Source organism: Pseudophryne corroboree, chromosome 1, assembly GCF_028390025.1.
Source record: "Pseudophryne corroboree isolate aPseCor3 chromosome 1, aPseCor3.hap2, whole genome shotgun sequence".
Taxonomy (NCBI): Eukaryota; Metazoa; Chordata; class Amphibia; order Anura; family Myobatrachidae; genus Pseudophryne; species Pseudophryne corroboree.
The window spans coordinates 325,149,075-325,172,305 of NC_086444.1; the positions used below are offsets into that span (position 1 = coordinate 325,149,075).

General features: G+C 45.3%; 1 protein-coding gene across 1 annotated transcript; it reads right to left on the reverse strand.

Moving 5' to 3' along the window:
- Positions 1-20,559: 20,559 nt before the first annotated feature.
- Positions 20,560-21,960, reverse strand: LOC134936904 (paraneoplastic antigen Ma3 homolog). The gene has a single exon (XM_063932132.1). The coding sequence runs from the start codon at positions 21,958-21,960 to the stop codon at positions 20,560-20,562; it is 1,401 nt and encodes a 466-aa protein (XP_063788202.1).
- Positions 21,961-23,231: the final 1,271 nt, after the last annotated feature.

Sequence of the window (23,231 nt, forward strand, 5' to 3'; positions counted from 1 at the left end):
CTCATATAAAATCACATCTGTATTTTGATTTGCAGTTCTGCACATTCTGCTGCTGTCATGCTCAAACAACCTCTATCATTACCAAGTGATACTCTTCTTACAGTCTGTAGACATGTACTATATACTTTATATACCATGATACAGGATAGATACATTGTACTGTAGAATGGCTTACTGTACATTGCTTTGCTCCTGTGAGGAATATTTCCCATTGGCATGTCGTTGAATAAATTTCATTATTATCTGTCCATATAGTGTAGGTAGAGCTAGTATGACATTAAATACAGTAATTATGGGTAATTTGGTAAAGCAGAAAGGTGTGGCGGTCCAATACCAGTTGGGGGAGCAGGTGGATCAGGGGATTCCATTCTGAACATAAGCTAGCTGCATTAATACTCTGTGCAAATGAAAAATAAAAAAAAAGATTTTGTTTTAGCTGGAGAGAGTTGGGGCAATGCTGAAAAAGAAGCAAATACAGGAGCAAATTCGTGCAATGCTACAGCCATCTTGTACTGCAGAGGGGTGAAATAAATAAGCAGACAGATTTACAGTGGGGAAGGGCTTATCTTCCTAGATCATTTCTACATTCCACTGCGGAAAAAAAGTTGGCCAGCATTTGTGTGCCAAATGCAAAAGGGTCCCATATTATCCCTACACCCAACATAAATGCATTTGCCCTCCTTGTATTGTAACATGGCTAGTCCAGGAAAAGAGCCTTTTTTATTTGCTCCTAACTTTGCATAAGCCTCTATGAGACCTATTTTCAGTGTAATCGGTTTCTCCTTATTACAGTTTATCTGTAAGGCTTGGGCCACAAACAGTGTTTTCACCGGACCCTCATAACAGCATCAGCCATTTAAAAAGGGGCCTGAGCTAAATAGACTCAGGGGAGTGGAGCTAAACGGCACCTCAAGACTGCTGTAGAGGAGGACATGCTGCTCCAGATCCAGCCATCCAGACTGTGATAGGTAAGTGTGGGGAGAGTGCATGAGAATTTGTGTGTGTGTGTGTGGTCTGTGTGTGTTTTCTGAGTGAGTATGCATATGTGTGTCTGTGGGGGGGGGGGCGCGCTCGTGGGGCATAATAATATATTGCTGGGTGCATTATGCATTAGAGTCATGTATCAGTGGTGCTATTGCTGGAGGCGTTCTGTATCAGCATCGCTACTGCTGGGGGCATTCTGAATCAGCGGCGCTACTGCTGGGGGCGTTATGTATCAGCGGTGCTATTGCTGGGGGCATTCTGTATCAGCGGTGCTACTGCTGGGGGCGTTGAGTATCAGCGGTGCTACTGCTGGGGGCGTTGTGTATAAGCGGCATTACTGCTGGGAGCGTTATGTATCAGCGGTGCTATTGCTGGGGGCATTCTGTATCAGCGGTGCTACTGCTGGGAGGATTATGTATCAGCGGTGCTACTGCTGGGAGCATTATGTATCAGCGGTGCTACTGCTGGGAGCATTATGTATCAGCGGCGCTACTGCTGGGAGCGTTATGTATAAGCGGCATTACTGCTGGGAGCGTTATGTATCAGCGCTGCTACTGCTGGGAGTGTTATGTATCAGCACTGCTACTGCTGGGAGTGTTATGTATCAGCGGTGCTACTGATGGGGGCGTTACGTATAAGCGGCATTACTGCTGGGAGCATTATGTATCAGCGCTGCTACTGCTGGGAGTGTTATGTATCAGCGGTGCTACTGCTGGGAGCGTTATGTATCAGTGTTGCTACTGCTGGGAGTGTTATGTATCAGTGCTGCTACTGCTGGGGGCGTTATGTATAAGCGGTGCTACTGCTGGGAGCATTATGTATCAGTGGCGCTACTGCTGGGAGCGTTATGTATCAGCGCTGCTACTGCTGGGAGTGTTATGTATCAGCGGTGCTACTGCTGGGAGCGTTATGTATCAGTGTTGCTACTGCTGGGAGTGTTATGTATCAGTGCTGCTACTGCTGGGGGCGTTATGTATAAGCGGTGCTACTGCTGGGAGCATTATGTATCAGTGGCGCTACTGCTGGGAGCGTTATGTATCAGCGCTGCTACTGCTGGGAGTGTTATGTATCAGTGGTGCTACTGCTGGGAGCGTTATGTATCAGTGTTGCTACTGCTGGGAGTGTTATGTATCAGTGTTGCTACTGCTGGGGGCGTTATGTATAAGTGGTGCTACTGCTTGGAGCATTATGTATAAGCGGCGCTACTGCTGGGAGCGTTATGTATCAGCGCTGCTACTGCTGGGAGTGTTATGTATCAGCGGTGCTACTGCTGGGGGCGTTACGTATAAGCGGCATTACTGCTGGGAGCGTTATGTATCAGCGCTGCTACTGCTGGGAGTGTTATGTATCAGCGGTGCTACTGCTGGGAGTGTTATGTATCAGCGGTGCTACTGCTGGGAGCGTTATGTATCAGCGGTGCTACTGCTGGGAGCATTATGTATCAGCGGCGCTACTGCTGGGAGCGTATGTATAAGCGGCATTACTGCTGGGAGCGTTATGTATCAGCGCTGCTACTGCTGGGAGTGTTATGTATCAGCGGCACTACTGCTGGGAGCGTTATGTATCAGCGCTGCTACTGCTGGGAGTGTTATGTATCAGCGGCGCTACTGCTGGGGGCATTACGTATAAGCGGCATTACTGCTGGGAGCGTTATGTATCAGCGGTGCTACTGCTGGGAGCGTTATGTATCAGCGGTGCTACTGCTGGGAGTGTTATGTATCAGCGGTGCTACTGCTGGGAGTGTTATGTATCAGCGACGCTACTGCTGGGAGCGTTACGTATCAGCGCTGCTACTGCTGGGAGTGTTATGTATCAGCGGTGCTGCTGCTGGGGGCATTACGTATAAGCGGCATTACTGCTGGGAGCGTTATGTATCAGCGGTGCTACTGCTGGGAGCGTTATGTATCAGCGCTGCTACTGCTGGGAGCGTTATGTATCAGCGCTGCTACTGCTGGGAGCGTTATGTATCAGCGCTGCTACTGCTGGGAGTGTTATGTATCAGCGGTGCTACTGCTGGGAGCGTTATGTATCAGTGTTGCTACTGCTGGGAGTGTTATGTATCAGTGTTGCTACTGCTGGGGGCGTTATGTATAAGCGGTGCTACTGCTTGGAGCATTATGTATAAGCGGCGCTACTGCTGGGAGCGTTATGTATCAGCGCTGCTACTGCTGGGAGTGTTATGTATCAGCGGTGCTACTGCTGGGAGCGTTATGTATCAGCGGTGCTACTGCTGGGAGCATTATGTATCAGCGGCGCTACTGCTGGGAGCGTATGTATAAGCGGCATTACTGCTGGGAGCGTTATGTATCAGCGCTGCTACTGCTGGGAGTGTTATGTATCAGCGGCACTACTGCTGGGAGCGTTATGTATCAGCGCTGCTACTGCTGGGAGTGTTATGTATCAGCGGCGCTACTGCTGGGGGCATTACGTATAAGCGGCATTACTGCTGGGAGCGTTATGTATCAGCGGTGCTACTGCTGGGAGTGTTATGTATCAGCGGTGCTACTGCTGGGAGCGTTATGTATCAGCGGTGCTACTGCTGGGAGTGTTATGTATCAACGGTGCTACTGCTGGGAGTGTTATGTATCAGCGGCGCTACTGCTGGGAGCGTTATGTATCAGCGCTGCTACTGCTGGGAGTGTTATGTATCAGCAGTGCTACTGCTGGGGGCGTTACGTATAAGCGGCATTACTGCTGGGAGCGTTATGTATCAGCGCTGATACTGCTGGGAGTGTTATGTATCAGCGGTGCTACTGCTGGGAGTGTTATGTATCAGCGGTGCTACTGCTGGGAGCGTTATGTATCAGTGTTGCTACTGCTGGGAGCATTATGTATCAGTGGCGCTACTGCTGGGAGCGTTATGTATAAGCGGCATTACTGCTGGGAGCGTTATGTATCAGCGCTGCTACTGCTGGGAGTGTTATGTTTCAGCGGCACTACTGCTGGGAGCGTTATGTATCAGCGCTGCTACTCCTCGGAGTGTTATGTATCAGCGCTGCTACTGCTGGGGGCGTTACGTATAAGCGGCATTACTGCTGGGAGCGTTATGTATCAGCGCTGCTACTGCTGGGAGTGTTATGTATCAGCGGTGCTACTGCTGGGGGCGTTACGTATAAGCGGCATTACTGCTGGGAGCGTTATGTATCAGCGCTGCTACTGCTGGGAGCGTTATGTATCAGCGGTGCTACTGCTGGGAGTGTTATGTATCAGCGGTGCTACTGCTGGGGGCGTTATGTATAAGCTGTGCTACTGCTGGGGGCGTTATGCAGGGCCGGATTAACAATGGGGCGGATGGAGCTGCAGCTCCAGGCCTCCCCATGAAAATAGGCCCACAGGAGATTGGCAGCTTTGACAGGAAAAAAAATTTCCTATCACAAGCTGCCAGCAGCCGGCCTCCCAGGCCCCCATGCAAACCCTGCAGAGCCACCACCTCCCCTACCTGCCCGGGAGAATACCTCCGTTCGCTTGAAGCCGCGTCCCTGGCATTAAAAACAGCGGAGCTGTGAGGAGCTCCACACTCAGCCCTGCCTGCACTGTATGACGTCACATAGGGTCCACCCCGGGGGCGGAGATAGCAGGGGAAGCCAGAGTGGATGGAAGAATGTGCACAAACGGCTTAGCAGCAGTAAAGGAATGATGAACTTTCAACTCTGCACTGTGAGCATCCGTGCAGAGAGGACACTGACACTGGACAGAGTGGAAAGAGGGAAGTCATTTGACCTCTGTACTGCCGCTGATTTGATTATTTTATGGTTATAAAAAAAAATGCTCTACGATGGGTGCAACGCTGGGGACTTACAGAGGCTGTGTTACAGCACTGCACACATAGCTCCTACCTCCTCCTGGTGGCCCCCCTAATAGGATTAACATGATCTTCAACAGGTGAGGGGAATTTAATAGAAAAAAGCAGCAGTTTGTTAGCACCTGAGTGGGGGTGGAGGGAGAAGTATAATAAGGGAAATGCTATTGGGAATAATGGGGTTAGTTAGTTATGGTTAGACGCTCCCGGTATTATATGGCATCACTGACGCTCTCAGTATTATATGGCGTCACTGATTCTCTCTGTATTATATGGCGTCACTGGCGCTCTCTGTATTATATGGCGTCACTAATGCTCTCTGTATTATATGGCGTCACTGACGCTCTCTGTATTATATGGCGTCACTGACGCTCTCTGTATTATATGGCGTCACTGACGCTCTCTGTATTATATGGCGTCACTAATGCTCTCTGTATTATATGGCGTCACTGGTGCTCTCTGTATTATATGGTGTCACTGGTGCTCTCTGTATTATATGGTGTCACTGGTGCTCTCTGTATTATATGGTGTCACTGGCTCTCTCTGTATTCTATTGTGTCACTGATGCTTTCAGTATTATATGGCATCACTGGTGCTCTCTGTATTATATGGCATCACAGATACTCTCTATATTATATGGCATCACTGACGCTCTCTGTATTATAAGGCGTCACTGGTGCTCTCTGTATTATATGGCGTCACTGATGCTCTCTGTATTATATGGCGTCACTGATGCTCTCTGTATTATATGGCGTCACTGATGCTCTCTGTATTATATGGCGTCACTGACGCTCTCTGTATTATGTGGCGTCACAGATGCTCTCTGTATTATATAGCATCACTGATGCTCTCGGTATTATATGGCGTCACTGGTGCTCTCTGTATTATATGGCGTCACTGACGCTTTCGGTATATGGCGTCACTGATTCTCTCTGTACTATATGGCGTCATAGATGCTCTCTGTATTATATTGCGTCACTGATGCTCTCTGTATTATATGGCGTCACTGACGCTCTCTGTTTTATGTGGCGTCACAGATGCTCTCTGTATTATATAGCATCACTGATGCTCTCGGTATTATATGGCGTCACTGGTGTTCTCTGTATTATATGGCGTCACTGACGCTCTCTGTATTATGTGGCGTCACAGATGCTCTCTGTATTATATAGCATCACTGATGCTCTCTGTATTATATGGTAGTCACTGGTGCTCTCTGTATTATATGGCGTCACTGACGCTTTCGGTATATGTCGTCACTGATTCTCTCTGTACTATATGGCGTCATAGATGCTCTCTGTATTATGTAGTGGTCACTGATGCTCTGTGTTGGGTGAGTTAGTGTAGTACAGGCAGCAATATTTACTTTTGAGTTTTGAGACAGGTGTGGTATGTTAGGTAGATTAGATTTAGGTCGACTGTGTCTAGGTCGACCACTATTGGTCGACATGGTATCCAGGTCAACAGGGACTCTAGGTCGACGTGTACTAGGTCGACATGAGTTTTTTTACTTTTTTTGTGTCATTTTCTCTGTACAGTGACCGGGAACCCCAATTAGTGCACCAATGTCCCCTCGCATGGCTCCCTTCGCTCGCCATGTTTCGGGCAAGGTGCATCACTCCGCTACCGCTGTGGTTACCGTTCCCAATTGTAGGCCACGTGGATCGTAAAGTATGAAAAAGTTTAAAAAAATAAAGAAAAAAAATCTGAAAAACTCATGGTGACCTTTTGTCATGTCGACCTAGAGTCCCTGTCGACCTAGAAACCATGTTGACCTACTTACTGTCGACCAATAGTGGTCAACCTACTTACTGTCGACCTAAAGACCAGATCCCCTTGAGACAGTGCTGACCGCAATGTTGCATTTAAAGAGAATACACCCTGGAATCACAGAATAAGTGCATCAGATGCTGGCACCTTCATTTAATACCCTCACTTAAAAACATCACAATGTAATTGTCTATGCAAGGTAACCACTATCTACAGGGAAAGGGGGGCGCAGCCCAGACTTACCAGTGGCCTGAACACTGAGGACTAGGCTGTCCTCCTTTCTGCAACCACCTCACCTTAAGCTGCTGCTGCCACCAGACACTTACGTAGTTTGTTTGAAACAAGTAAGTGCGCATATAGCGCGCCAACTACATAGAACTGCTGCAATGCCCAGTCCACATAGTCTGCAGTCCAGCTACACATGATCGCCGCAACGCCAATACAGTATTTCAGGAACAATGGTAAGAAGGGGTTTTCCTACCTGCCACAAAAGGGACTCCATAGAATAGAAAGAACACTTGACTGGTATGTTCAGGGTGGTCTTCTGTTTGCCGGCGGTCGGGCTCCCGGCGCTCAGTATACCGGCGCCGGGAGCCCGACAGCCGGCATACCGACACTTATTTTCCCTCGTGGGGGTCCACAACCCCCATAGAGGGAGAATAAAATAGTGTGGCGCGCGTAGCGCGCCACCGTGCCCGTAGCGTGGCGAGCGCAGCGAGCCCGCAAGGGGCTCATTTGCGCTCGCCAAGCTGTCGGTAAGCCGGCGGTCAGGCTCCCGGCGCCGGGATGCTGGTCGCCGGGAGCCCGACCGCCGGCCAGCCGTAGTGAACCCGTATGTTCACGCTGCTTTCTATTTTGTTACCCTGTATGGCCAGCACTTACAGCTGCCGATGATTTAAAGCTGCTGTCCTTAGTACTGCAATTTACAGTACTTCAGGAAACTGCGGTGATCTTTTTCGGGTGAATGGCTCAACCCTAGAATACTGTAAATGCAGGTTAAGCACTTTGTATGCCATTAAACATACCAGGACCCTATATTCATTGCTTAAGATGGCTGACATTTTTTGAGATTAAAAGATCTATTTTTTACCACTTTTATGACCAAGTTTTATTTTATTTGTTTAATGCAGTATGATGTCATAGATTTGTTATTACTGTTTGCATTTAATTGTAAAATGTTATAAACATACATATGTTGTACTCATATTACTGTATCTGACATATTTCATTTTCAGTCACGTTAACAATCGGCATTTACTTTTATAGACTCACATTACACTGTCGATTTAAGGCAATTGAGGTGACTGTAGAAAGGTACTAGCCACAGTCCATAACTCAGACCACACCCCCTTTTCAGACCACATCCCCACAGCACTGGTCATGTCCCCCACATCACTAGTCACACCCCCTGCGGCAGCACAAAATAGGCCCTTCAGAAATTTCAGCTCCAGGCCCATGTGGACCTTAATCTGGCACTGGCGTTATGTATAAGCTGTGCTACTGCTGGGAGCATTATGTATCAGCGGCGCTACTGCTGGGAGCGTTATGTATCAGCGCTGCTACTGCTGGGGGCATTCTGTATCAGCGGCGCTACTGCTGGGGGCGTTGTGTATCAGCGGCGCTACTGCTGTGGGTGTTACATATAAGCAGCGCTACTGCTGGGAGTGTTATGTATCAGTGTTGCTACTGCTGGGAGTGTTATGTATCAGCTGCGCTACTGCTGGGAGCGTTATGTATAAGCGGCATTACTGCTGGGAGCATTATGTATCAGCGCTGCTACTGCTGGGAGCGTTATGTATCAGCGCTGCTACTGCTGGGAGTGTTATGTATCAGCGGCGCTACTGCTGGGAGCGTTATGTATCAGCGCTGCTACTGCTGGGAGTGTTATGTATCAGTGGTGCTACTGCTGGGAGTGTTATGTATCAGTGGTGCTACTGCTGGGAGCGTTATGTATCAGTGGTGCTACTGCTGGGAGTGTTATGTATCAGCGGCGCTACTGCTGGGAGCGTTATGTATCAGTGTTGCTACTGCTGGGAGTGTTATGTATCAGCTGCGCTACTGCTGGGAGCGTTATGTATAAGCGGCATTACTGCTGGGAGCATTATGTATCAGCGCTGCTACTGCTGGGAGCGTTATGTATCAGCGCTGCTACTGCTGGGAGTGTTATGTATCAGCGGCGCTACTGCTGGGAGCGTTATGTATCAGCGCTGCTACTGCTGGGAGTGTTATGTATCAGTGGTGCTACTGCTGGGAGTGTTATGTATCAGTGGTGCTACTGCTGGGAGTGTTATGTATCAGTGGTGCTACTGCTGGGAGCGTTATGTATCAGTGGTGCTACTGCTGGGAGTGTTATGTATCAGTGGTGCTACTGCTGGGAGCGTTATGTATCAGCGCTGCTACTGCTGGGAGTGTTATGTATCAGTGGTGCTACTGCTGGGAGTGTTATGTATCAGCGCTGCTACTGCTGGGAGCGTTATGTATCAGTGGTGCTACTGCTGGGAGTGTTATGTATCAGTGGTGCTACTGCTGGGAGCGTTATGTATCAGCGCTGCTGCTGCTGGGAGTGTTATGTATCAGTGCTGCTACTGCTGGGAGTGTTATGTATCAGCGGCGCTACTGCTGGGAGCGTTATGTATCAGTGCTGCTACTGCTGGGAGTGTTATGTATCAGTGGTGCTACTGCTGGGAGTGTTATGTATCAGTGGTGCTACTGCTGGGAGCGTTATGTATCAGTGCTGCTACTGCTGGGAGTGTTATGTATCAGTGGTGCTACTGCTGGGAGTGTTATGTATCAGTGGTGCTACTGCTGGGAGTGTTATGTATCAGTGGTGCTACTGCTGGGAGCATTATGTATCAGTAATTCGATTTTTTTAATTCTTGGTTTGCCAAATAGTTTCGTATTATACACTGGGATGAATAAAAAGCAAAGACAGCTGTGCCTAATAGGACAAGAAGCAAGACTACAGATGGATTTTCAGGTTTACTGCTGTCATTTCAAGCACCATAGTGACCTGCCTGGTTCTAGAGGTCCAGAGAGGAATAACTGACCTGAACTGTTCTGTAAATTGGAAGTGGATAATGCACTTATTTCAGGATATGGTAAAAAGTGTGTATTGCCTCATAACAATGCACTCTGCTAATATTCAGTGTCATTGCTGTCATATGTGTCACAAAATTGAGCTTCATTGAATGGAATGAACTGAAAGTTTCCATTGAGCTCTCAATTTACGAAATATAACAATTTTAAGTAAGGACAGCGCTGCTATAGTTGCTGCAGTACATGACATGTTATCCCTGTCCTGTCTGACAGTGTGTTGGTGTTTACGGCTTATTATTTTATTGCTGGTTACTAGTGAAACAATGCAAACAACCAATTGTTTTTTTATTTCTAAATATGTATTTTAAGTCAGGTTTCATGTGTTTACAGCATGTGTAAAATGATTGTAATGTCTCACTGGTAAAAGCCCTTACTTAAATATTGCTCACAATTAGCAGTTACCATCTACAGTACAATGACAGCAAGGGAGAGCTCAGTCAATGCATTCCTGATCACCATTTCTCTGTTGTGTTTTCTAGAAGCAAGAAGAGTCATGGGCCCTCATTCCAAGTTGATCGCTCACTAGCTGTTTTTAGCAGCCGTGCAAATGCATAGTTGTCGGCCACAGTGAGTGTATTTTCGCTTTGCAAGTGTGCAAACGCCTGTGCAGCCGAGCTCTGCAAAAACATTTTGTGATTGCTGTCTGACTTTGCAGGACAGGATTGATCACTATCGGAAACAATGGAACCACCTGGCAGTGTTATTCACAGCACATATTATAAAAGCTGCATTGCTGTTCAGTGGTCAAATAGTCTCAATAGTCCCAGTTTAACTGTCTTTTTATATATTCTTGCGACACTTGCCATAAATTCACATTGGGGGTAATTCCAAGTTGATCGCAGCAGGAAATTTTTTAGCAATTGGGCAAAACCATGTGCACTGCAGGTGTAGCAGATATAACATGTGCAGAGAGAGTTAGATTTGGGTGGGTTATTTTATTTCTGTGCAGGGTAAATACTGGCTGCTTTATTTTTACACTGCAAATTAGATTGCAGATTGAACACACCCCACCCAAATCTAACTCTCTCTGCACATGTTATATCTGCCCCCCCTGCAGTGCACATGGTTTTGCCCAATTGCTAACAAAATTCCTGCTGCGATCAACTTGGAATTACCCCCATTGTTCTTACTGCAGGATATAGTATGTGAATTAATGATTTATATCAATACTGCTGTAGTATGGCTTTGCATGCTCAGCCAGTACCTTATGTTCTATTCAATTATACTGACCCTTGCCGGCCATGAAATCATACATTAGGAATTGTTGGCTTCAGTCAAGTTCTGCGAGAGTGATTTTCATTAGAATGCTGGCACAAGAACATGCATTATATTCTCATCACCACATATCAGCTCCTTGGAAGGAACAGCCTCACTTTGGATATAGAAAATGACAATAGGCATTTAGCGGGATATGATTGCAGAAGTATTCAGCTGAAGTAAGCACATGCTAATGATTCTGTGTTACCAACACAGTTTCTGAATAGTCAGACTTGTACTGCCTGGACATATGTTTGGTCTCCCTCTGCTGGTTATAAGCTTTCATACCTCAGCCTGCAATACACAGCAAAATGACTTGTTACAGTCTGTGGAGAGCTGTAAACAGTATTACATACTGAGTACATATGTGAGTGTCTTAATAGAACTAGGGAACCATTTATCAAATTGGCTGGAAGAGACAGATAAATATATATATATATATATATATATATATATATATATATACTTATACACAGGGGTAAATTTACTAAGGTCCCGATTTTGACCGAGATGCCGTTTTTTCTTCAAAGTGTCATCTCGGTAATTTACTAAACTCAAATCACGGTAGAGATGAGGGCATTCGTATTTTTTTGGAAGTAGTTGTAAAAAAATACGAATGAATACACCATCGGTCAAAATACGCCAGCAAATTAGTAGAACTCGGTAATTTACTAAAAAGTGCAAATCTCCAAAGAGGAAAACACTGCCGTCAAAAATTACAAATCGCAAAAAAGTGCTAAAAAAAAGCAGACCTGCTTTTTATATTCGTGATTGCATAGGCATGCAGGGATCCATGAGATCCGTGCATGTCTATCAGTGGGAAGGGGTGGGAAAGTGGTTTTTTTCCAAAAAAAAAATTGCGTGGGGTCCCCCCTCCTAAGCATAACCAGCCTCGGGCTCTTTGAGCCGATCCTGGTTGCAGAAATATGGGGAAAAAATTGACAGGGGTTCCCCCATATTTAAGCAACCAGCATCGGGCTCTGCGCCTGGTCCTGGTTCCAAAAATACGGGGGACAAAAAGAGTAGGGGTCCCCCGTATTTTTAAAACCAGCACCGGGCTCCACTAGCTGGACAGATAATGCCACAGCCGGGGGTCACTTTTATATAGTGCCCTGCGGCCGTGGCATCAAAAATCCAACTAGTCACCCCTGGCCGGGGTACCCTGGGGGAGTGGGGACCCCTTCAATCAAGGGGTCCCCCCCCCCAGCCACCCAAGGGCCAGGGGTGAAGCCCGAGGCTGTCCCCCCCATCCAATGGGCTGCGGATGGGGGGGCTGATAGCCTTTTGTGATAATGAAAAGATATTGTTTTTAGTAGCAGTACTACAAGGCCCAGCAAGCCTCCCCCGCATGCTGGTACTTGTACTTGTTCACACGCAGGTCGGTCCTCTTCTCCAGTAGAATCCAAGGGGTACCTGTTGAATAAATTCTACTCACCAGATCCAGGGTCCCAGGGTCCTCGGGGCAACCATTTGTAATCCAGGTACTTGAATAAAATAACAAAACGGATACCCGAGCCACGAACTGAAAGGGGCCCCATGTTTTCACATGGGACTCCTTTCCCCGAATGCCAGAAACCCACTCTGACTTCTGTCTAAGTGGGTTTCTTCAGCCAATCAGGGAGCGCCACGTTGTAGCACTCTCCTGATCGGCTGTGTGCTCCTGTACTGAGTGACAGGCGGCACACGGTGGTGTTACAATGTAGCGCCTATGCGCTCCATTGTAACCAATGGTGGGAACTTTCTGCTCAGCGGTGACGTCACTTTAGGTCAACCGCAGGGCAGAAAGTTCCCACCATTGGTTACAATGGAGCGCATAGGCGCTACATTGTAACACTGCCGTGTGCCGCCTGTCAGTCAGGACAGGAGCACACAGCCGATCAGGAGAGAGCTACAACGTGGCGCTCCCTGATTGGCTGAAGAAACCCACTTAGACAGAAGTCAGAGTGGGTTTCTGGCATTCGGGGAAAGGAGTCCCATGTGAAAACATGGGGCCCCTTTCAGTTCGTGGCTCGGGTCTGCGGTTTGTTATTTTATTCAAGTACCTGGATTACAAATGGTTGCCCCGAGGACCCTGGGACCCTGGATCTGGTGAGTAGAATTTATTCAACAGGTACCCCTTGGATTCTACTGGAGAAGAGGACCGACCTGCGTGTGAACATAAGGTAAGTATGTATGTATGTTTGTGTGCATGTATGTAATAAATCTTTACTTTCACGGTGTGTGTGTCTTGTCTTTTTTTGGGTATTTTTTTAGTAGTAGTACTACAGGTACCAGCGGGCCCGTTTTTCCGCCGCATGCTGGTACTTGTGGTTCTCCAAGTGCCAGCATGCGGGGGAGGCTTGCTGGGCCTTGTAGTACTGCTACTAAAAACAATATCTTTTCATTATCACAAAAGGCTATCAGCCCCCCCATCCGCAGCCCATTGGATGGGGGGGGACAGCCTCGGGCTTCACCCCTGGCCCTTGGGTGGCTGGGGGGGGGACCCCTTGATTGAAGGGGTCCCCACTCCCCCAGGGTACCCCGGCCAGGGGTGACTAGTTGGATTTTTGATGCCACGGCCGCAGGGCACTATATAAAAGTGACCCCCGGCTGTGGCATTATCTGTCCAGCTAGTGGAGCCCGGTGCTGGTTTTAAAAATACGGGGGACCCCTACTCTTTTTGTCCCCCGTATTTTTGGAACCAGGACCAGGCGCAGAGCCCGATGCTGGTTGCTTAAATATGGGGGAACCCCTGTCATTTTTTTCCCCATATTTCTGCAACCAGGATCGGCTCAAAGAGCCCGAGGCTGGTTATGCTTAGGAGGGGGGACCCCACGCAATTTTTTTTTTATTTCACACTGTTTAATTTAAAAAAAAATAAAAAATAAAAATGAACCCCAGCATGGATCATACAGATCCGGCCGAGATTCATTTTTAAAAAGTCGGCAGTGTTTTGCTAATCACTGCCGTAAAAAAAAACAAAAAAAACACGAATGACATCGACATCGGAACAAAAGAAAAACCCGAATACGACAGCTTAGTAAATTAGTCGTAATAAATTTTAAAAAGTTGCAGTTTTACACTTTCGATGTCATTCGTGATTGAACTTTGACCTGAAACGGGAAAATACGAATCTTAGTAAATTTACCCCACAGTGTATAAAAGAAAGTCTTATTGACTGCAATGTTACTTTCTGACAGACTTCTACGTTTACTGCAGTGTTTTCCGAGTGCCGCTGTAATTTTATATACCTGCACGCATTGATGTTGCTTTCACAATCTCCTTGAAATAAGTTTTAGACAGTAGGCAAGTATGATTTAGCATCACTGTAACCCTCCTTTGTACCCTAATAATACACTGAAGAGGTTACTATTTCAATTGAACAGAGTGCCTCCACCCAAGCAATATTTATTCCCCCCTTTAGCTTGCTTGGGAAAGCATTTACCAGTAATGCTATATACATATACTGTATCCAAAGGGGTAATTGATAAAAGAGGTTGTTTACCTTATTGTCACCTTATGTCTTTCAGGGGCTGTTCTTTCGTTTACCAAGGATGTTCTCCACCTCACCGGTAAGTATTCATTAATATAACTCACTTCATATATAAATATGATGGTTTATTCACAAAGATGACAATATTTATTTAACTGAAACAATGCATATCATTATACTATGCTATACCATATCCTTTCCCTATACATAAAAGATTACCGTGCATGCAATACAAAAAAAACTGGTTGCTACTGAACTTTATAAAGTTAGGTTGTTAATATTTATACAGTAACCTTAGATTACCCACTTTATATTACCGTTCTCCGTTATGGTATACCATATGGTGATTGTTGGTGCACAGTTGGGGCCCAATATAATTTATATTATACATATGCCTTTTTTCGAAGTATAGTGACATGAATCTATGTCTGTTTCCGGAGTACAAGGTAAGTTGTAGAGATACATATGCTTTCCAATTTCATCCGAAGTATCTGGTCTACCTCTACTGATAACAATATTTTAGTGAACTAGTGTTTACTGGTTGAACTCCGCTCTGAGAGTTTAGTGTGGGTTGTTAGTCTTCAACAAAAAGAAAAGTTACCAGTATCCCCTCTGCCTTTTATGTCACTCGAAATTTCCCTGGCATACTAAACTCCTTCCACATATAATGTTCCTGTGCTTTTGTATATCCTTCGGTACTCTCGTCCCCTCTATATAATATTAGTGAACCTTAGTCCATTTCCATAAGATCTTTCTCCTCGATCATCACCTGCTGTAAACTAAAGCAGGCTCTCCTCCCCCATCTCTGGAGCAAATTCCCCTGTCTGGATGCTCTTCCTAAAAGTCACTCCACATAGTACAACTGACTGATGTTACCTCAGCATCCCCTTTATTCGTTAACGTGGTCTTGGGTCATACCTCCTTCAACACACAGAGCCTGACTCTCCTCTCTGTCCGGTATGCTCCAATAACTATATACAGTTACTGCACTGGATGAGGTATCATATTCCAGTACTGCTCCCTATCGGTAGAGTCTCATTTAGACCTTATAAGTCAATGATCAGCTGGCATCTATTGATTCCTCAATTACTGCAATAATTCCCTGTCAAAAGGGTTAATGTGAAGGGGGCCGTTTCAGTATAGTCTATTATACTGCACTTGACTTTACAGGGTGAGTCTGCTGCTGAAGGATAGTTTCTAATGCACTAATATTTTCAGTGTCAGACAGCGGCTGAAGGGTATTCTCTGATACACAGTTCTATTTCCCTTCAGTGAACTGCCTGTCTATTTCACAGTCTATGTCAGGCAGCCTGTACACTTATCGGATGGGTCTGTTTATTCCTCCCACTTCCCCCTTAGGTCTCAACTCACAGCTCCTGTTGGTCACACTTTCGGGGGCCGCCTCTCTGAAGGCGTCTCTTGGATCAGATTTCCACAGACTGTCCCGTCTGTTCTCCTCAGCAGCTCAGTCAGGGAGATGCAGCACCTTGAACCCCACCGTAGCTCCTTGTCAGGTAAGGTCAATCTCCCGCCTTGCCGCTCCGTCCCGTCACTATCCTCAGCCACCCTCCGCGCTATCTCTTTTCCTCGGGGTGCGTACGGGTGGGCTCCGGTGCCGGACTACACAGCGCCTCCTGTCATAAACCTCAGCCGCACACCGCTCTCCTCAGCGTCTCTGTGTCCTCGCGGCTCTCACTCCCGCTCTCCCTCGAGCTTCCCTCAACGGCTCTCTCAATCCGGGCACATCTCAGTCAGCACGAGAGCTTCTGGAAGATTCAAGCTAATCCTGCTCGTGCCAACGTACCACAGTACCGTCCAACACATTAATGTCCAATATCCCCGTTCTCCACCAACAACCCACAAATATATATATATACAGTACAAGAGTCACATCAAACAATGTGAATATATATCATCTATTTACAAAGGCAGTAATTATATAGTACATAGTTCATATATGTACACAAGCAGTGGATAACTAGATTATATATATATATATAAATATATATAGATACACATATATATACATTCAATGTAAGCCTCAGGGAACAGAGATCATCATGTATCTCCTCTTTGTCATTTATTTAGTTTTACAGGGCTACACTCTCCCCCTGGTGAGTACATTTACACTATTTTAAAGTTAATTGTATATCACCACACACATATACATTCCAATGTTCACACTAAGTATTACAGATTATATTTCATCCAAAATATGGCCATGACATCATCATGTGGGGTTGCAATACCAAAGGAATTTCAGTTGGGGTTCCCAACTGGTCATAGGTGAGTATTCTAGGGGCCCTCTTAACCCTTTGAGGCCTAGGTGACATAGATGGTTGTTCAAAATTAAGCCCTTCTCCTATATTATCCCCATGGATGTGGTCAGGAACTTCTGTTATTCCACATATCGATTCACTTTCATTACCATCATGGCTTCCAACACTCTCCGGTTCTACCCCGGTGCATGAAGAGGGTATTTTTTCTTGTCCTCCAGGATATGAATCCAATACATGGGTTTTGGATTCCCAAGGTTCACTATCCCAAAAGTAGTATCCTGCTTTGAAGTCATCTTCAATGTCCTCAGCTTCTTTTCTTGGACTCTGAAGGTTAACTTCCTGTGTACCAATGCTTTTAATTTCACTATCTTCCATAGGAAACGTTACATTATTTTCCCATCTAATGTCCTGAGCAATAGGGAGTAAATGTTTTCTATGGTAAGTGACCATATTTCCCTGCCCATTTGCTGGGGCTAATTGGTATACCGGAATGTTAGGGAGCTGTTTCAATACAATAAAAGGAGTGGATTTCCATTTATACTGTAACTTTTGCTTTCGTGGTAACCCCAGAGCTCTAATCAGCACTCTATCTCCAGGCTTTAAGATGTGTTCCTTAATATGTCGATCAAAATATTCTTTATTTCTGTCACACATTTTCTGGGCGGCCCTTTCAGCGAGTTGATAGGCTTCTCGTAATTGTTGACGAAGTTGTTTAACATATTGGCTGTGAGATATCTTTGAACTAGAATTATTGCGAGTTCCTAAACAAATATCTATGGGCAATCTGGCCTCCCGACCAAACATGAGGTAATATGGGGTGTATCCCGTGGTGTCATTTCGAGTGCAATTATATGCATGCACTAAAGGAGCAATATATTTCCGCCAGTTGGATTTTCTTTTAGAGTCTAATGTGCCCAACATGTTTAATAACGTTCTGTTAAATCGCTCAGGCTGAGGGTCTCCTTGGGGATGATAGGGGGTAGTTCGGGATTTGGTTATACCACAGCAATGACACAGTTCTCGAATTACTTTACTCTCAAATTCTCGACCTTGATCTGAATGAATCCTTGCGGGCAAACCGTAATGTACAAAGAATTTCTCCCACAATGTTCTTGCAACAGTTAGGGCAGTCTGGTTCACAGTTACGTAGGCTTGAGCATACCTTGTAAAATGGTCAGTTACTACCAGAATATGACAGTCTGATCTACCAGGGCCATCTAAGGTAAGGAAATCGATGCATACTAACTCCATAGGTCCCGTACTGGTGATATTAACTAATGGAACGGTAGATATAGGTAAAGTTTTTCGGAGAATGCAATTCCCACAGGTTCTACAGAATCGTTCTATATCCTGATTCATATGAGCCCAGAAAAAACGATCGGACACCAACCCCTGGGTTTTCTCATATCCAAGGTGGCCATGTTGATCATGCAAGGCTTCTAGCACCATCTGTTTATACTTGGTGGGTAATACTATTTGCATTTTAGTACCTCCGTCTTTCTTGATTGTTTTCCGAAATAATACCCCATTCAGCATGGTTAACTTCCGGTACTGCCTCATCAATATTTGTGCCTTCCTTGGTAATTGAGAACGATGCAACTGATAATTATGATCTTCGATAATCCTAACAATAGGAAGAATATCGGGGTCAGTTCGTTGTTCTTGAGCCAATTGTTCAGAGGTTATTATTCCTAACCCCTGGAGTTCAACCCGTCCTAACCTGCAATAGAGAGGTGGAATAGCTATTTCAGAGGCTCCTATATCATATACCGCCGCCACTTCTTGATTTTTGGTGATACTAATATGGTGGCACAGTCCTTTTACTACTCCAGCAGGTACTTCAATCCAATCATATTCGCCTTCGGGAGCTTCAGAGTGTGGCATCCTAGATAAAGCATCAGCATCCTGGTTATTAATACCTGGCCTATATTTGAGAGTGAAGTCATAGTTGGTAAGGGCTGCAAGCCATCGGTGTCCAGTGGCATCAAGTTTAGCGGAGGTCTGTACATAAGTAAGTGGGTTGTTATCCGTCTGTACAATGAATTTCGCGCCATAAAGATAGTCATGTAATTTTTCGCTAACCACCCATTTTAATGCTAGAAATTCCAACTTGTGAACGGGATAATTTCTTTCACTACTAGAAATTCCTCTACTAACATAGGCAATGGGTCTCAACAATTGCTCTTGTTTTTGGTACAACACCCCCCCTAGCCCGTCTAATGAGGCATCTATGTGTACTTCGTAAGGCAAATCCGGTATAGCATATGCCAACACAGGAGATTCAGTGAGGCGATCTTTCAGAGTAACAAAGGCTTTCTCACACTGATCCGTCCACCTGTTTCCAAACAATTCTCTGGGCTTATGGTAAGACATGTCTACCTCGGATTTCTTTCTTCTGTCTTTATTGACGGGCGGATACCCTCTTGTTAAATCTGTCAGTGGTTTAGCGATTTTAGAATAGTGCTCTACGAACTTCCTGTAGTATCCACAAAAACCCAGAAAAGACCTCAGTTCCTTAAGGTTGGTTGGTCGGGGCCATTTCTTCACCGTGGCTACTTTATCGGGATCAGTAGCTATCCCTTGCCGACTCACCACATGTCCCAAGTATTTGACTGAAGATCTACACAATTTACATTTTTCGGCTGAAAGTTTTAATCCTCGAGCTCGTAGACGATCTAACACTTTCAGTAATCGTTCATTGTGTTCATCTAGATCTTTTCCGAACACGATGATATCGTCGAGATACACTAATACTTCCCGGTAACACATGTCACCTACAGTTTGTTCCATGGTTCGTTGGAAAGTAGCCGGTGCTCCCTTGATTCCTTGGGGCATCTTTAAAAACTCATAGAACCCAATAGGGCAGATGAAGGCAGTTTTGGCCCTGTCCTCCTTACTCATGGGGATCTGATAGTACCCGCATCGTAGATCAAGAACGGAGAACCACTGGCTCCCTTGAAGGCAATCCAATGCCTCGTCTACTTTAGGTACAGTGTATTGATCAGTCACTGTTCTATTGTTAAGAGTACGATAGTCTATACATAGACGAATTTCTCCGGTCTTTTTCCGAGCAACCACAATAGGTGAAGCATACTGACTTTCGGAATCGGCGATGACATTATTCTCCAACAAATTCCTAAGGTGACTCCTGACGTCTTCGAAATCAGCCGGAGCCAATCTCCTGGATCTCTCTCGGAATGGAGTATTATTTGTCAATCTAATATGATGTTCAACACCCGATGCAGTCCCTAGGTCCCAATCACTTTTGGAAAAAACATCTTCCCTTAACATGAGCTGTTCCATTAGCAGTTGTTTTCGAGTCTGATCAATATCACTCCCCTGAAAACACTCTTCCAGATTCAATTGGTTATAATTTCCCTGAGACCCATTAGACAAAGGGGTAACCATTCGATCAGGATGACTTTCCAAGAAGTTACAGTGAACGGTTTCTGGTTCTATCAATGGTCTCATCCCTTCATTATTTCCCCTGTCTTGTTTATCACACCATTGCTTTAAATTTCTAAACATATTGGTATTAGTACCCACTATAGCGGACAAGTGGCCATTATCCCCAGGGGAATCAGGGCAAATCAGGGCTACCAATGGGATAGAATCATTAGGGGTAATTAATCCAGGTTCCAAAGTAAGTTGTGTAACTATGTACCCTAAATACGGGTACTTCTGTTCACTGAGGCCCCATACTGTAAGACCGCTAAGAGCTTGAATGGGAACAGTTGACAGATTCTCCCGGTACCATGTTTCAAATACAATGGACACTTGTGACCCACTGTCCAACAACACCATACATTCCTGTCCATTTATAAGTGCTTTCACTAATGGTGCATTTCCCATAAGACAGTCTGGAATAGCATCGGACCATTGGGCACTCCCCATAGCATGAACAGTTATTGTTGGGGAGCCTGTGAGGGGTTCACAGAACTCCCGTTGGGGTTTTCCATCTGCTCCTCTCTGGACCGGTGGTAAAACGGCATTCGTCCATTCCGCTCCATACCACTCACTGGGCATTCAAAAGATCTATGTCCTGGTTGTCCACAACTATAACAGAGTATATTCCCACGTCTACCACCTCCCCTGGTCCTTCCTCGGGTTGAGTCTGACGACCAGTAGGGCCTTGATGAAGCTGTACTCTGTAAAGCAATTAACTGGTCTATTTTTTTATTTTGATCTTCCAGTAACTTAATCAATCGGTCATCCATAACAGTGGAGGTGGGGGCAGGTATCGCCGGTAAGATAGCTTTGACTCTCTTAATAGTCTTGTCTCGATTCTCGATTTGTACTTCCTCTATCTTGACCTCCCTCACAAGTTCCGTAAGACTGGGTGCGGGTCCTGACCGTCGGGTACAACGTAGTCTTTGTGCAACTGGATTTAGAGTTAGAGCTCCTTTCAGAACCTGTCGCATTCGTTGGTCATCTACCGCATCCCTAACTATCCCCCCTTTCTCTACAATTTGATAAATCAATCGATCCACTCTATAAATATATTGAGTGAGAGTCTCCCCCGGCTCCTGATAGGTGCGATGTAATCTTGACATCAGATCTCCTACATCTTCCATGGTGCCATAAGAAAAATCCAACGCTTCTAGATAATCTTTCAGAGTGGCGGTAGATTTACTCCTTCTGGTGGCTTGAATCACTCTCATAGCAGGTCCCCGGAGACTTTCCACTATGCGCTGTCGTTTGATATGCTCAGGACATTGCCACTCTTCAGAGTGCTGAATGGCAGCTTCTCTCCAAGTATCATATGTTTCTTCACCAGCAGGTACAGGGGAAATACCAGAGAAAATCCTAAGTCTCCTATATCCCCCTTCATAATGTAATCTCTCCATCTGACTAACCATTTTATCCATCATGGTTTTCACCCCTTTTCCAGGAGATTCTTCCTTATCCTCTGTTCGATCTTCCCCACTGGGGATATGAAAACAGTCTCCTACAGTCGTGGTATCATTTCCTATATCTTCTCCTGGGGTGGCCGCTTCTTCCATGGTTTCAGGCCATACTAGTTGAACTTTTCGCCCAGGGACATCTTCAACCACCACCATACAGGGTAGTAATGTGTTATCCAAAGGAAGTCTATTACTAAGTAGGATAGCAAAAGTTTCTCCATCTTGTCCTTTCCATCGATCAACCGTACATGGTTGACTAATACCATACAGTTGTACAACAGCCCGAATGACTGCATCATCACTGGCCGATGAAAGTTGTCCAACTAATCCGAAGCTACATAAGGGTTCCACGCCCTTTTCTTTACACCACCTATAGATATCGGCGTTGGTAACTTCTTCCATGATGTATATTTTCGATATGGAACACTGAATCTTGGGTATAGTAGGATCTCAGCAGTGCCTCCAAATGTAACCCTCCTTTGTACCCTAATAATACACTGAAGAGGTTACTATTTCAATTGAACAGAGTGCCTCCACCCAAGCAATATTTATTCCCCCCTTTAGCTTGCTTGGGAAAGCATTTACCAGTAATGCTATATACATATACTGTATCCAAAGGGGTAATTGATAAAAGAGGTTGTTTACCTTATTGTCACCTTATGTCTTTCAGGGGCTGTTCTTTCGTTTACCAAGGATGTTCTCCACCTCACCGGTAAGTATTCATTAATATAACTCACTTCATATATAAATATGATGGTTTATTCACAAAGATGACAATATTTATTTAACTGAAACAATGCATATCATTATACTATGCTATACCATATCCTTTCCCTATACATAAAAGATTACCGTGCATGCAATACAAAAAAAACTGGTTGCTACTGAACTTTATAAAGTTAGGTTGTTAATATTTATACAGTAACCTTAGATTACCCACTTTATATTACCGTTCTCCGTTATGGTATACCATATGGTGATTGTTGGTGCACAGTTGGGGCCCAATATAATTTATATTATACATATGCCTTTTTTCGAAGTATAGTGACATGAATCTATGTCTGTTTCCGGAGTACAAGGTAAGTTGTAGAGATACATATGCTTTCCAATTTCATCCGAAGTATCTGGTCTACCTCTACTGATAACAATATTTTAGTGAACTAGTGTTTACTGGTTGAACTCCGCTCTGAGAGTTTAGTGTGGGTTGTTAGTCTTCAACAAAAAGAAAAGTTACCAGTATCCCCTCTGCCTTTTATGTCACTCGAAATTTCCCTGGCATACTAAACTCCTTCCACATATAATGTTCCTGTGCTTTTGTATATCCTTCGGTACTCTCGTCCCCTCTATATAATATTAGTGAACCTTAGTCCATTTCCATAAGATCTTTCTCCTCGATCATCACCTGCTGTAAACTAAAGCAGGCTCTCCTCCCCCATCTCTGGAGCAAATTCCCCTGTCTGGATGCTCTTCCTAAAAGTCACTCCACATAGTACAACTGACTGATGTTACCTCAGCATCCCCTTTATTCGTTAACGTGGTCTTGGGTCATACCTCCTTCAACACACAGAGCCTGACTCTCCTCTCTGTCCGGTATGCTCCAATAACTATATACAGTTACTGCACTGGATGAGGTATCATATTCCAGTACTGCTCCCTATCGGTAGAGTCTCATT

Coding starts and splice junctions, on each gene's coding strand:
- LOC134936904 (XM_063932132.1), bottom strand. CDS start 21,960: ATGGAAGAAGTTACCAACGCCGATATCTATAGGTGGTGTAAAGAAAAG.